Here is a 16249-nt window from a genome sequence, read left to right on the forward strand (position 1 = left end):
ATTTGGTAATTTGATAAAATCTTGGGATTTTATATTCTTATTACACATTTAGGAAAAGTAATAAGGTTTTTTTTTTTTTTTGCGATACAAAAATCATAGTGAAGATTTAGCCAATGACAAGTTCTCCAATCTATCCCTCTTTTGCCCCCTTCTCCTGACTTCTTTCAACAATACCTCCTTCATCATTTTTTATTATTTAAACATAATTAATTTTCAACAATCAACAATACTACCCTTACTCTTTAATATAAATGTTAAATAATTAATTTACAAATATTAAGAAAATTAGTTAAGTTAGTTATTTGTGATATATACGTATTGTCTTTCTTAAAATACTCTTATTAATCATAAGCATTAGAATAAAGCCCCTTTAATATGTACAATTACTATCAGACTATTTTGCCAAAAAAATGAATAAATATAAAAAAAACAAAATGTATTATAGTCTTATATTTAAAATTAAATTAAATCTCGAATTAGTTTTTATATTTAGGACAATAAATAGTATATTATAACTATTAAATCTGAGCCGTCGAAATCTACTATAAACAATCAATCGGTGAGGATGAATTAGACAACAAAAAGTGGAAAATGGCTTCATAAATACCGTTTTTTAAAAGTGCAACATTATGGTAACTGATCTCCATGCTACAGTACTTCATGTTTTTTCACTTGTCATGCTTGGCAACAAAACCCAAGAAGCTGAGTTATGCTGCTCATGTCATTTTAGGATCAAAAGGTTGAAATGGATGCAGTTGGCTAATGAGACGTGGATGGATTTTAAGAGAAGTCAACTATGCATGGTGACAAATGATAAAATTTATAAGCAGTTATTGCAACAAAGCCAATGAGAAGACAAGATAATACCTTCAAAGACCCAAAAAAAAAAACTATTTACAATAACTTATAAATAGTTTTTCAATCATAATTTACAAAATATGATATAAATATATAAAATAAATTTTGTCTCAACTTATAATGTGTATATAAATGATTTTGAACATGATGCCAAACAGGCCCAAAAGCAACAAACTTATTTGCATAAGCTGCTTTTATAGTGACCTTGTCGTTGAAGCATATGATGCCTAATGTTCATTCCTTTTCAACTCAAAATCATCCGTCAAGTGAAGACAAAGCAGTAGAAGTCATTCATCGAACATTAGTGTTGTGCCGTTGCTTGCATCATCACTATGGCTTTTATTGAATTCTTCATATATTATTCTCCCCAGTGCTTTTAACAAGATGCAAATACCCAAATTACATTGATAAAAAATTGATTGAAATTTGTTAAAGGTAATAAATGTATAAAAAAATACAACTTATTTTCTAAAAACATGCATATTTATGGAGATAGTGAGAGAAAAAAACTAGCCAATAACTAATGAGGACAAAAATAAAAAATGATATTAAAAATTGCAGACGGATCAGTGTCTCCTATAAATATTAACATGTCATTCCTAAACAAAATTCTCTTGTATACACAGTACAAAAACCCCAGTAATAAGGATCCACAAGTTTCTGGCCTAGCATGATTTCCTTCTTTTGCAGTAAGATGCTTTGTCCAGACAGTATTATACAAGATAATTCAAATACGCACCTATATCATTTCCACTGCCATGGAACTCTATTAAAGTTAGCTTCCAAAGCAACAAAAAGAGGTTCCAAAATGACAAGCCATCTGCATGTGAATTTAACTAGAGGCTCTAAGCATCCAGTCCATGTGCAGTTGAATAGATGCTTCAGATTTTGCAAACCAAAACAAATCATTTCATTAACTCTTATGAATTGCAAAACAGATGACTGGAACTCTTAGAAATTCCAAGCAATGATCATGACATCCCATGTAGCAGTTGACGAGTTAAACGTCCTGCAGTGTTCAGGGCAGAGGGCAACTAATCATGATGATAATCATACTCCAGAAATTCAGAATAATGAAGAGAGCCATCCTCTGCTATGTGAAGAAGCGAAAAGCATTCATCACAAAAATAGCAAGGATTTTTTGGCGTCCATTTGTCATCCACAATGACCTTTGTAGCTCTGAATATCTTGCAAACATTACATTTCTGAAAACGCAACTTTAGTTCGAAAGTAACTATTGGATAAGCAGCTCGATTATGCACATCATCAGGATGAATCAACCTCATATCTCGTATTACTAGTGTGTGAGTGCAGTCTCCCTGCAGTTTACAAGCAAATAAACATATTACCATGCTTTCTCGCCAAACTAGAACTCAATTGATTTGCAAGAATTTAAAAAAAGAAAAAAGGAGAGAGAGAGAGAGACTTAGTGGATGAAAAATCAGTTATTAATATATAAAAATAACATGTATATAAATGTATTTACATATTTCGTTTTTTTCTTTCAATTTCAAGAGAAACGGAGCATTTTTCCTTCACATTAACCAAACGCCCCATAAAGTCACGGAGTATAAAAAGTTTATATCACATATAAGCAAGTGCTAATCAATATAGGTTGAGGCATTAAATAATGGCTTCATGAATAATTATCTTATTTGGGACCGAATTAACACATAAAAGGGCGTCTCTTTTCCAAACAATAAGCATCGATGGTCCCATGCCTTGGCCATTAAATATTGTCATCTGTTTAATATCTACAGAACAAAAAATCTTGTCAATGCTTATCAAGTGTCCTCCCACTCTTGCATTAAAGAAATTTCCCCACATTTTGGCCAAGAAGGAGGGGAACAAATTTCCCCATTATTTGTGGAGTATGTAAATTCACTCATTGTATATTATTCCATATGATCTGAGTACAATATATAGAGTCCGGATGGGAGAGTGCAATCCGGTTACAATCAATAATAATAATGCAATATCACAAGAAATCAGGGATATATTCTAGGTAACTAATAGAATAAATCAAGGGAGAAGATGGGGGAGAGGATCACGGCTTCTAACACTCCCCCTCAAGCTGGAGAGTAAATGTCAACCATTCCCAGCTTGCTCCGAAGCCCTTCAAACTTGACTCTGGCTAACGGCTTGGTCATGATGTCAACAATCTGATCAGTTGAACGCACATAGTTCAAGTTAATGGTGCCATCTTCGACCTTTTCTTTGATGAAGTGCCGATCAATGTCAACATGTTTTGTTCGGTCGTGATACACAGGATTTTTGGTCATTTCAATGCTGGCTTGATTATCACACCAGAGACTCATAGGTCCTTCATAGGAAATTCTCAATTCCTTCAGGAGTCTAATCACCCACATTCCTTCACATACCCCGAGGGCTACAGCTCTTAGCTCAGCTTCAGCACTGCTCCTTGAGACTACTGTTTGTTTCTTGCTTCGCCAAGTGACTAGGTTTCCCCAAACATAAGTGCAGTATCCTGTGACGGATCTCCTGTTGTCCACAGCTCTCCCATGATCTGCATCAGTGTAGACCTCTATACTCCTTGTATTCCCCTTTCGAAAGAATATTCCTCTTCCAGGATTGAGTTTGAGGTAGGTGAGGATTCTGTATACTGCTTCCATGTGTTCTTCCTGGGGTTGATGCATAAATTGGCTTACCACTCCAACTGCATAGCTAATGTCAGGCCTTGTATGAGTCAAGTAGATCAGCTTACCCACAAGTCTTCTGTACCTTTCTGAGTTAACTGGTGTCCCGTCTGGTTTCACTTCCAGATTGCATGACTCTTCCATAGGAGTCTCACTAGGCTTAGCCCCAAGTATTCCTGTTTCGTGGAGTAAGTCAAGTGTGTACTTTCGTTGAGACACACTTATACCCTTTTTGGATCTAGCAACTTCCATTCCAAGAAAGTACTTCATTTGTCCTAGGTCCTTCACTTGGAATTCCCTAGCCAGGGCTTTCTTGAGATGGGAGATAGAAACCTCATCATTGCCAGTTATGACTATATCATCCACATACACAATTAGGATCGTTACCTTTCCATCACTGTGTTTGACGAAAAGAGTGTGATCAGCTGTCCTTGAATGTAACCAAACCTTTTGATTGCTTTGGCAAACCTGTCGAACCAAGCTCGTGGAGACTGTTTCAAGCCATACAATGATTTCTTCAATTTGCAAACTGAGTTGGGTGGAGCTATTACTCCATCTGGAATTTCCATGTATACTTCCTCCTCCAAATCTCCATTTAGGAAAGCATTCTTCACGTCTAGCTGATGTAGAGACCAGTCAAGGTTAGCAGCAAGGGATAGGAGTACCTGGATGGTGTTGAATTTTGCCACAGGAGCAAACGTTTCTTGATAATCAATCCCATAGGTTTGAGTGTACCCTTTAGCCACTAATCTTCCTTTGTACTTGTTGATGCTTCCATCAGGATTGAATTTAGGGGTGAAGATCCACCTACAGCCCACTGCTTTCTTGCCCTTAGGAAGTGTGGTAATATCCCACGTGTTGTTTTCCTTCAAGGCTCTTAACTCCTCATATGCAGCATGTTTCCAATTAGGATCTGTCATAGCCTGTTGAAATGTTTCTGGAATCTTCACCTGTGAACTATTCACTACAAAGGTTTGCATTCGCGCAGATAAATTGCCATAGGAGACAAATTTTTGAATAGGATGCTGAGTACATGATCTTACCCCCTTTCTGAGTGCAATAGGCCATCCCAGCTCTTCAGGATCCAACTCCGGATTGGAATCATGTTGCTGCCTTGGAATGGAAGGAACCCTACTACCTGATTGAGAACTTGAGTGCTCTGTCACCCCTGCATCAATTTCAGCATTGGTTTCCATTGGGTGAGGAGTGTTTGTGGTGTTTTGGTGTTTTGGAGAAGGTGTAGGACTAGGGATTTGTGATTCTGGTTCGGGGATTTCTTCTTGAGGTGTGGAAGATTCAAGGGAGTTAAGAGGTAGGTTGGAGGTGGTTATAGGTTCAGGTGTAATTAGCCATTCTACTCCACAGTGCTCCCCCTGAATGGGTAATTTGGGGTAGTAAGCGTCATCCTCGTAAAAGACGGTATCTTTGGAGATGATGAGTTTTCTGGTAGTAGGACTATAACACTTATACCCTTTTTGGGTGGAGGAATACCCGAGGAAAATGCATTTTTCTGCTCTAGCACCTAGTTTGGCTCCATCATGTTTATGAACAAAGACAACACACCCAAAGATCTTTTGGGGAATGGAATTGATGATAGGTGAGGTGGGGTAAGTCTCGAGGAATTTCTGAATAGGGGTACTGAAATGGAGGATTTTGGAGGCCATGCGATTGATAAGGTAAGCTGCGGTCAGTACAGCATCTCCCCAAAACAAATTCGGAACGTTTCTTTCCATCATAATAGCTCGAGTTACTTCCAAAAGATGTCTATTCTTTCGCTCAGCAATTCCATTTTGTTGGGGGGTATAGACACATGAGGTTTGGTGATGGATTCCTTCCTGCTCAAGAAATTCCCTAAAGGCTCCACTCACGTATTCTTTGGCATTGTCACTTCTCAAAACTTTGATGGGAGTTTGGAATTGGGTTCTCACAAACGAGCAAAAGTTTTTGAAAATTTGTAAGGCTTCGGATTTCTCTTTCATAAGGTAAACCCATGTGACCCGGGTGTGATCATCTATGAATGTGATAAACCACCTTGTGCCTGTTCGGGTGTTGGTTTTGGCAGGTCCCCAAATGTCGGTATGGATCATTGTGAACGGGGCAGTAGGTTTGTAAGTATGCTTGGGATAAGAGGCGCGAGTTTGTTTTGCAATTTGGCACGTTTCGCATTGGAAAGGAGAAGAATTTTTATTGAATAAAGTTGGAAACACATGCTTCATATAATCAAAGCTGGGGTGGCCTAATCTTAGATGCCACAACATTACATTTTTATTCTGAGAATTGGAGCTAACCATAGCTTTCTTTGCTCCTGCTATCTTCATATCCTTTCCTTCAAAGTAGTAGAGTCCATCCCATTCTTTAGCAGTCAAAATCTTCCTCCCCGAGGTCGAATCCTGAAAAACACATTTAACATCATCAAAGATCACCCGACATACGTGTCCTTTAGTTAATTTGCTCACAGAAATAAGATTGCAAGTAAGAGCAGGGACAAACAAAACATTATGGATTTCCAGATCTTCAGATAGGGCCACAATGCCAACACCCTCAACTTTCGTATATAGTCCAGTTGCTACTTTTACCCTAAGGTTCTCATGGCAATATTTGAGGGATTTGAAGAAGGACTTATTACCAGTCATGTGATCGGTAGCACCGGAGTCAATAATCCAAGTCTCATCACTAGTTACCATTGCATTAAGGGCTATAATGGAGTTACCTGACTGTATCAAGTTCACGTTGGGAACAGATTTTGACTTGTTTTGTTTTTCAAGTATCTTACGAAGCATTTGAAGCTCTTCTCTGGTCAACTGGTCTCCATCGTCACCTCTTTCTTCAGATGAGGTGTGGTGGCTCTTTCTATCTTCTCGTTTCTGCTTCCCTTGGGTTGGTTTTCCATGTAGTTTCCAACATTCATCTCTGGTGTGCCCTCTCTTGTTACAATGATTGCACCACTTGTTCCCTCTCTTCTCAGGCCCCTCTGATGTCTGGAACCCTCTTGTCACCAATGCCGAGCCCTCTGCTGGGGTCAGATTACCTTGGGTGAGGTGTCTTCGGCTTTCTTCGAACTTAACCATACTGAAGACTTCAAATAGGGATGGCAGAGGTTTCAGTCCCATAATTCTCCCCCTCACTTCTTCAAACACATCATTCAAGCCCAACAAAAATTCATATGTTCGTCCCTTGTCCACCAACTGTCTGTAGTAATTAGCATCATCTATATCCTTCCAAGGATGTACTTCAAAGAGATCCAATTGCTGCCATATCTTTGTCAGAGTACTGTAGTATTGGGTTACAGCTAAGTTGCCTTGCTTCAGATCTTTGAGTTGCCTCTTGAGATCTAATAAGGCTGCAGTGTTGTCGAGGGTAGAGTAGGTCCGCTTAGCAGCATCCCAGATTTCCTTGGCTGTGCTTGCAAGAAGGTATCCTTCACTGATTTCGAGGGTCATTGAATTGCACAACCAAGACATCACCTGATTATTTTCAGCGAACCAGGTGTCAAATTTGGGGTCATTATGTGAAGGTTGTTGTGCTTCTCCATTGATATACTTCTCCTTACGCTTCCCACGCAGATACATTAAGACACTTTGAGACCATTGGAGATAGTTGCTACCATTAAGTTTGTGAGATACCCCCATAGCTTGAGGTTCAGTAGCTTGTCAAGTCTGATTCTGCAGTGGAGTTTTTAGAAGGAGTAGTTTGAGTATTAGAAGATGTACCGGACATGAGGGCCCTTGGAATATTGCGAACAGATCCAAAAAGTGGTGGAAATTCTAGGTCATCCATTTTCTGGGTCTCTGGAAGATACTGGAGATCTCTGGCGGCGGCGCGTGGGCTTCACGCGCTGGAACAGTGACTGGGGCGTGGCGGCGCGTGGGCTTCACGCGCAGTGCTTGTGTCGGCGCGTGAGAGTCACGCGCAGCTCCGTTCGACGTCGGTTTCCGGGGACTGGCCAATCAAGGGACGCCGGTGAGGACTGGAGGGGTGGTGTCGTCCACGCAGCTCTTCTTGCATCAGTTTGAGGACGCCTCACTCTCTCTCTCTCTCTCTCCCCGCGCTGTCTCTCTCTCTCTGGCTCACAACAGACGTTTACGAAGCTTTTCTGGGTTCAGACCGAACCCAGTGCTCTGATACCATATTTGTGGAGTATGTAAATTCACTCATTGTATATTATTCCATATGATCTGAGTACAATATATAGAGTCCGGATGGGAGAGTGCAATCCGGTTACAATCAATAATAATAATGCAATATCACAAGAAATCAGGGATATATTCTAGGTAACTAATAGAATAAATCAAGGGAGAAGATGGGGGAGAGGATCACGGCTTCTAACACCCATATTATTTTCATTAAAGTGGGAAAATAATAGTTAGATATAATTCTAACAAAATTATTACTCTTCCGATCTTCACCTAATTGTCGAATTGATTTTGATCCTAAATATAAAACCTATTTCTCATATTTAGCATTTTTTTCCAAATTACTCTTATGGATACTCCATCAACCATAATTAAATAGAAAAAGGACGGAGGATATTAAGGAAGGTGACTATGATGTTTTGGGAAAAACATGTCATACTTCTTATAATTAACTAACTCACCTAACTTCCGTAATCTAATCAAATTAGTTAAATAGGTCTTATATTAAAGACCGGAAGAGTATAATATAATTGAATATAGATTTAGAATAAAATGGAACTTATTTTTCAGCAAGGCATGTATTGTGCAGTCCAGGTCTTTGATGAGATTAAAACATGGAAAACATGAAGCTAAGAAAATACCTGGTGACAGTAGAGGAATCCAGCACCAAGTCGGAATCTTATGTCACGAACGCGTATCTTCTGCATGTCAATAGATGTAAAGTGAGGCAAGCGTGAGACAGATGCTTCACCCATGATTGCTTTCTGTTTCTTCCTTAACTCTCCAGTTATTATACATTCCCATTTTTCTTGTGCCTCTCCCTTGGAGTTTCTAAGCCAATCAAATATGGGTACGGTATAATCAATAGCAGACGGATCCCTCCTATCAACGTAGAATACATCCTACAATAAGTGGCTTTCGGTCAGATTCAACTAAAAATAAGTTTAACCCCTCCCTGACCATAAGAACAAGCACAGGAGCTTACTTCAATGAGAAAATAACCAGAAGGATCATGCTGTCCAGCATTGTGCATCACCTGATCCATTGAGCAAAAGATCTTGTCCCTTAAAGCAGTTAAATTCTGTCCTCCAATAACCAATAATTCTTGGGTCTAATTGAAAAGACATTGTTTTTCATTAGTAACGTAAGGTAATTCTTAAATGTTAGATACATCCCTCATTGGCATAAAAAAGTGCATTAAACTACCTTTACACACTTTCGAACATGATGGTAAACCTCCACAGTGAGTACAACTTCAGGATACGGCACAGGTATGTGTTCCTGAAGACCCACTGACGTAACCTGTCAATAATTAACCAGGAAGGAATAATTAATAACAAATAATAACATGAAAGATGGGGGAAAACACTATATTTCATAGCAGTCCAAATATTTGTGAGAACGGGTTGAAATAAAGTTAGGAGTCTCTGAAAATCCAATGACCCTGTGAAATCATTTAATGAAGTGATGACGAGAAGATAACATCACTGTTCAGTAGACAATAACAGCATGGTCGTCATCTAGAAATCACAAAATTTTACCACCACAAATGAATGATTTCAACTTTGGGAAAGTTTACAGTTGGTTGTAAAATCACCATCTCCAAGATAAAATCATAGAATTTAAAGACATGTTTAATGTTTAACCCGACAGAGACAAGAACATATCAAACATCAGAAGTTATTTTAAGAAAAAGAAAAACCAGAGTCAATGTAAAGCCCCAGCCCCCTCTCCCACATATGCACACAAAAGAAAGGCACAAATATAGCATGAGACAAGAATCCTCTGATGAATAGATTTCAAATGACATTGTCATTTTTGTCACAACTCACTGCTGACTTTTGTGGGATATAGTGGCCCACAGGAGAAGCCTAAGATCACATGACCTTGGCTTCTCCTTTATTGGGTGTAATTTTTTCTTATTCTGTTTTCAGTAATGACAGAAATATTAGTATCTTCTGTTCCTCTCTGATTAGTATCTCATATTCTGTTTCAACGGACTAAGATAGGGTGATAAGCAATTAATCATCTTCTGATTACTCACTGATGTGTTGGCACAAAGGAGCTATAATTCAGAGATTAGGCCTGATCTGACATACTGATTGCCTTGCTCTAGTTTTGCATTCTTTTTCCTCCAATCTTTCCATTTTTCAATTACACAATCATAGGTAAACAAAAAGGATAAAAAATAACCCATCAAATAAAAAATAAAAGTCCCAATGTTCATTATTTTACAAAGTCAAACAGCTAATTTCAAGGGTTAGTATTGGTGATTCTATTTCCCATAAGATTGCCATCTTGTAAATCTGTTGGTTTACTTGCAATTGAAAACAAAGGATATATGATAGTGTCGGGTAATAGCATCATGAGTGAATTATGATCCACATTGTAAAGCCATAACATTAAAAAAATGAATTAGAAAACAATGTAAAAGCATAACATCTATAAAAGTATATAAGTATATATATTATGAAAATGAACCCTTAACAATTTGTTGTGCAGTGGATAACTAGCGAAGAATCTCAAACTAACCTTTTTGGAAGAACTTGTAGACCTAAGGGATCTCAACGTTTCAGTTCTAGCTGATTTGAGGGCAGATTGATTGATCTTGCAAGCAGGACTAGACATGAGACAAGAGAACGTCAGAATTTAATATGGAAGTGGAAAAATCAAACATAAACATCTGTGAAACATACTTGAATGAATGAAGTCTAACCGCCACTTTGTCCTCTTCCTGCTTTTGCTTGATTTTTACAACTTCATCCACCTTTTCTGTACAACCACCCTGGAAATCGGTCAATCATAGGTTATAAGAAACACAAAAAGTTCAACAAAAGTAAAAACCTATTCATTATGACAGGGAAAAAAGAAAGCTGTTGACGAGTATATTAGGTAATGCTTCATGAACAAGCTATAATAGGGGAAAATTCAACACTTCAATTGTCCATGCAAAACAAAGAAGGCACACTTAGACTTCTAGGGTAGATATGTAAAACCAGATTCTAACTGTTTAATCTACCTTCCCAACCTATCTCCAAATTCATTCACATTGCAGATGGAAATAAATATACAGACTACTATGGGGGTATGGGCACACGTATCCCATTCGCTTCGACTACTTCATACCCTTATGATCATAAATTCAACAACCTCCGTTATGTTTTTCTTTTCTGCCAGCTAGAGAGATTAGATATCGTCATGGGAGAGCATGTAGAAAAAATTAAACTAATAGTGAATGATATAGTAGGTATATTCAGGCAAATAGTTTTCATTTACCCGGGAAAAAAAAAATAGACAGCATGAACAATCAAATAAACTTCTCCTTCTTCTAAACTGGTTAGAGGTAGATGCCATAGGCTGCAAAAAGTAACCAGGAATCATGCATGTTTTCAGAAAGTCAACATACTTGAATATATATAGCATTCGTTCCTTTTCTTCTTCTCCTTGAGATCTTTCCCGTCATAGTTCTGTTGGCTGTAGTTCCAGATGATCGATTTGATGGCTCAAATGATGTAGGAGCATCTGATCCTGTACCACAGATATTTGTATTTAAAGAAGCATGATCATTGCTTGACATATTGTGGTCATCTTCTATCCTGAAGGATAATATGTTGAAACATATAAGTTCGTAAGGATTTGAGCTTGCAAGACGATAACATTACTCACAATCACATTGTGCATTTATCATAACCAGGATGAAGGCTCAGTGGCACCACACCACATCTCACAGAACAAAATAAAATTCTGCCATGACAAAGCAAGAATATAATGGTATAATTAGCAAAGAAAGAATACACACACACACACACACATTCCGAATTTCTGTATTTTCCCTCAAATCCATATTTAGAACCATTCTGGTGTTCATTTACTACTTCTTTTGTACATCCATCAGTTAGAGAATTGTATTGACAGGATACGGTGTTCAAAATAGATACCCCGTGATCCAAGAATAAAATTTTAACTGGTAAGTTCACTAATACATAGAATCATATCAAAAAGAAGCTTCAGAAAGACCAGAAAGTAGGCAAGCAAACCACTTAATTTTTACCTTTCTTCCATTGAAGTTGTCAAAACCAATCATATTAAGTAAAATACAATTGATACATCAAAACGAAAAAGTAACAAACAATTGAGACGCCTTGCAACTATGCACAAAAATGGACATCGATCACACTACGAAGATGCCCAGTTTTCACCAAATAAGGCCAAACATAAAAACATCAACAAAAAAAAAAAAAAAATTCACTCACCCCGCATTAGATTGGTCCGACGTTGGAGGATTATTTTCATTGTTCTCCGTAACCTGGAATGCTTTCTTCAAAGCCATATTCATTAACTCCTCTTCCGTATACACTTTAAGCCCATCAATTCTAAAACAGCATAAGTCAGTGCCTCTAAAAGAGAAAACAACATATTACAATTGGAAAAACACACAAAAAAAAAAAGCACACGAGGTGTACACACGAGATATCATCATCACAAAGGTCAGAAGCATCTTGATGCAACTCTGCCTCTAGATTCTGCACAAACAAACCAAACAGTACACTTCAAGCGTAAGAGAGTGAGGCGGAAACAAGAACCTCTCGTACTATATTTGGCATAGAAGCATCAAGGATTAATGGAAGATTAATACCTCAAGTTCACAGAAGACAGAATTCTCAAACTCAGCAACCCTAGTGCAGGGACCAACAAGATTCGGAACATATACCGGGCCACCCCTTGGAAATGAGAGCTCACATTCCTCAGCCACCGGCGCTGTGGATTCTACAATTTCCATTCCTACTTGACTGGAAATTACCACCCTTCCTCTATCGCTGCCTTTATCACTTGCTCTCTCTGTATCTCTATCATTGGCTATATCACGCACTATCCCTTCTCCCAAGCTCCTCCCTTTCTCGCCTTCTTGCTTTCTCTGTCAGACGTCAGCACTCTCTTTCTGCTTTTCGATTTCCATTTTCCTCCGCCCCTACTCTATCTGTTGTCCCGCGCTTTGCACGAGAATGGAATGGGATTAGGTTTTTCGTTTGAAACGCCGCGTTTCAGGACTTTGTCAAAAATACTCCTCGAGTCTTATAATTTATAAGGGAGAAAGAAAGTATCATTTGATCCTATTTATAGAGTACTAAGAGAAATTTTTTTTTATAGATGTACAATTTTACTCCTTAATTATTATTATGTTGATTTTATTTATATGAGGTATAATATATATTAAATAGGGATAAAGTTAGAAAGTCATTAAATTTTAAATGAGAGTTAATAAAGTTTAAGGTTTTCCTTGGTCTGTGTGAAACATACTGAAAGTGTCTTATAAATAGGATCAGAGGAGTAAAGGCTACTTTTTGGTCACCGTTTGGAATAGAAAAATTATATGAAAAAGCGTGAAGCTGCAGTTTGTGACTTATTTAAGACTAAATAGTCGTTTGAATGGGCTAAAAGCTCAACCAATTTCTGACCTTCAACTTCAGTTGGACTTAACGGGGGAAAATCTGACTTTTTTCATTTTAAAATGCAATTTCAAATGGTAATTATTAAAAATAAGTATTAAAAATACATCAACCCAAAGTTACCCTCACATTTTCCCCTGCCTCATTTTCTTCGTTAGCATAATGAGCTTTTATTCAGATTAAATAAACTTTAATTTATATTTATGTTTGTCCATTATATATATTTAATTAATTATCTATAATGTGTTTTTAAATTTTTCTCGATGACAAATATTTTTATTATATAATCTTACAAATAACCTATTTTTATTTTATCATAATAATTTTAGGTATTTTTTAACTATTATCATATTAAAAATTAAAATATCAAATACTACTATTCAATAAAGTCCATACCCTTTTCAATCATTTTATAACTAAACTCACTTTTCTATTTAATCATCCAAACAACTTTTAACTTTTCCAACTGACTTTTTATAAGCACATATCAAAACATAAATCGCATTATACTAACTAACTTTTACTCTAATTTCAGTTACAAAAATTAGTTAGGCTAGAAGTCAATTTTCCAAAAAAGCTCTAGAAAGATTGAAGATATGAAGGAAGGAAGCAGGGTAGCCAGCCATTCAACCCTTTTTTAAAAAAGAAAAAAGAAAAGAAAACTTCTATTTAATGAACTGCGTTACTAATATTGATCTAAAAAATAAACATATATAAAAAAAAGAATTAATTTATTAAATAGGAAAAAACCAGGAATTGAGTTTTAACCAAGTTAAAAGTTTGAGGATTGAGTTGTATCAATCATAATAAAAAGATTGAGTCATAATTAAATTAAGAGTTAAAAGATCAAAGATTAATTTTCTAAGAAAACATTAAAAAAAAATATCAAAATTTTTTTAGACATGATGATGATGATGTCGTTATAATTGATCTGAAGTGAATACTACATCATTGTATTACCAATTGGTGTCATCACCATCAATTCAACAAAGTTGATCTATAGCTCTTGGTTGAATAATAATAGTTGAATAGTGACTTAGAAGCAAATACTCAAGGACAAGTATATTAATAAAGCACAAAATACTCAATGACAAGTAGACTAGAAGTATTTTATCATTATGTTTTTGTTTTTAAACTTTAGGCCTCTAATTTAATCCTGATTCAGGATTAATTTGTGATTTATATGTGTGGTATTATTACTTTATAAATTGACTTTTATAAAAAAAAAAACAGATTAATAAAGCACAAAACGCTTTTACTTCTGCCGAATTATAAACTTCGGACATTTCAAATAAAATATTTCAAGTATGAAACAAAGTTTTCCCAAATAAATTATTGTGAAAGCAAATAAAAGCCTAGTGAGAACGAACTACCCTTACAAGTAAAGATAACAAAGATTTTTACTATGAATCTGTTGATGCATTTTCAACTATCTCAAATTATCTTATTTATTAAGCGTAATTTTCAGTGTTATCATCAAACTGATCAAAATTCGTAGTTATGTTATGTTTGTTTTAATGTTTTAATAAAATCAACTTGTTGTAAAAAAATTCATTTCTTGGATTTATAGGATTCTTAATATAAGAACTAGTTAGGAAGTTAATTTTTTGAGTTTGAAAATAATAATTTTAATTAAAAAAATTCATTTCTTGGATTCATAGTACATGTTTGTTTTATTTTTCTTTTATCTTATATCTTCTTTTTATCAAAATTTCACAATCCCGCTTTTCTAATTTTTTAAATAAAGCTAAAAACTTTCCTCCCTTTCAGTCCCTCTTATTGGACTATTTGTGATCTTGATGAAACTAGGTAACTTGGGGGTTTTCTATGTGTGTGAGATCTTTATTTATCGTAACTAAATATATATTGATAATAATTGATATATAACTTTATTTTCTTAATTGATGCAAATAAATAAATAAGATTGCAAAGGTGAAGGGATAGGATTGTACTATCTTCCACGTTATTTGAATTCTCTTTTAAGCTTGAATGTGTCACGATTATTTTTGTGAAAATTTATGGTGATTTGTGTTTTTTCAAGTACGCTTGCATATGCTTGGTTTGTTGCATATTCATGGCATGCATAGATAGTTGGACTGGGGGGTTATGATATTGATACATGTGATGTACTGTGACCATGTGGTTTGCCTCCATTTAACACAAAGTGGTTGGCTTTTCTAGACCTCGTTCCTTAATACTTATACCTAGCCAAGTTTGTAGAGAGGGAATGTGCAATAGTGATGCCTCTTGGTTTTGTTCTTTAAAGAGGAGAGTTATAGTCAAAACTTGGGTTTTGTATCTTTGACCAAATACATATGAAGTATTGGAATAGCTTTGGTTAGTCCGATGTGCGGGCCAAACTGTAAATAAGCTTATGGTTCTAGTTAGTGGAATAAAATTTGACGGAGTAATAAGGGGAAAAAAATCCATCAGCTTATTTATGTTGTTGATATGGATTGCTTGCGTGTAATGATTGTATGTGTATGGTTAAACTCTGAGTTACTAAGACAAGAGTGGTCATCCCAATTATTTAACTTTTTTTTTTTTCAGGTGATAAATCTCTTAGGGAGTACAGAAAGATAGCAGATATATTTCTCAAGTACATGCTCAGTTAATTTAATTATTTATTGTTTGTCATGACTCGAACATCAAATCATTATTTTTGTTAACTCCTTTATTAATAAATACTGTGCTTTATTTTAAGTTCTCTCTACTTTTTATGTTAATCTGAACTATGAGCTTGCGTACTTGGATATATAGACTTAAACTAGCATGTGCTTTCTCGTGCGTTGCATAGGAAGCTTTGCCTTAAATCATAACCTTTCCTTATATCCACATTTAGTAGCAATTCAGAAACTTCAACAAAAGTAAAATATACATCTAGATTGATACGAAGACACGAGGTTGCAATCCTATAAATTTTATCTTTAGTTTTTAAGCATTTTCAGCAGCTGCATCCCCCATCATAAAACAGAATAATGACCTCTCTTCTCATGCTATTAAAGTCAAACATAGCATGTGTAATAATTTAGAGGTTATCGTACCTTGATTGTAGTTAAGTGAACAATTCTCATTTAATTATAATTAAGATTCTTTAAAATGAGCTTTAAGATGCTTTAAACACACAATTAGGTAGTATATATGCATAAAATAA

At 35.9% G+C, this 16249-nt stretch overlaps 1 protein-coding gene across 1 annotated transcript; it reads right to left on the minus strand.

Annotated features, from left to right (window-relative positions):
- Positions 1-1382: 1382 nt before the first annotated feature.
- Positions 1383-12598, minus strand: LOC114755538 (snRNA-activating protein complex subunit). Its single transcript, XM_028944434.1, has 10 exons — positions 12285-12598; positions 12116-12171; positions 11902-12021; positions 11055-11244; positions 10345-10433; positions 10181-10268; positions 8852-8950; positions 8634-8759; positions 8290-8550; positions 1383-2177 (listed from the first exon to the last, which is right to left on the minus strand). Exons 1-10 carry the CDS (start codon positions 12426-12428, stop codon positions 1893-1895), a joined length of 1458 nt encoding a protein of 485 aa, XP_028800267.1. The 5' UTR covers positions 12429-12598; the 3' UTR covers positions 1383-1892.
- Between the last annotated feature and the right edge of the window lie 3651 nt (positions 12599-16249).

This window comes from Neltuma alba, unplaced genomic scaffold (genome assembly GCF_004799145.2).
Source record: "Neltuma alba isolate B1F8T4 unplaced genomic scaffold, ASM479914v2 tig00010294_pilon, whole genome shotgun sequence".
Lineage (NCBI taxonomy): Eukaryota > Viridiplantae > Streptophyta > Magnoliopsida > Fabales > Fabaceae > Neltuma > Neltuma alba.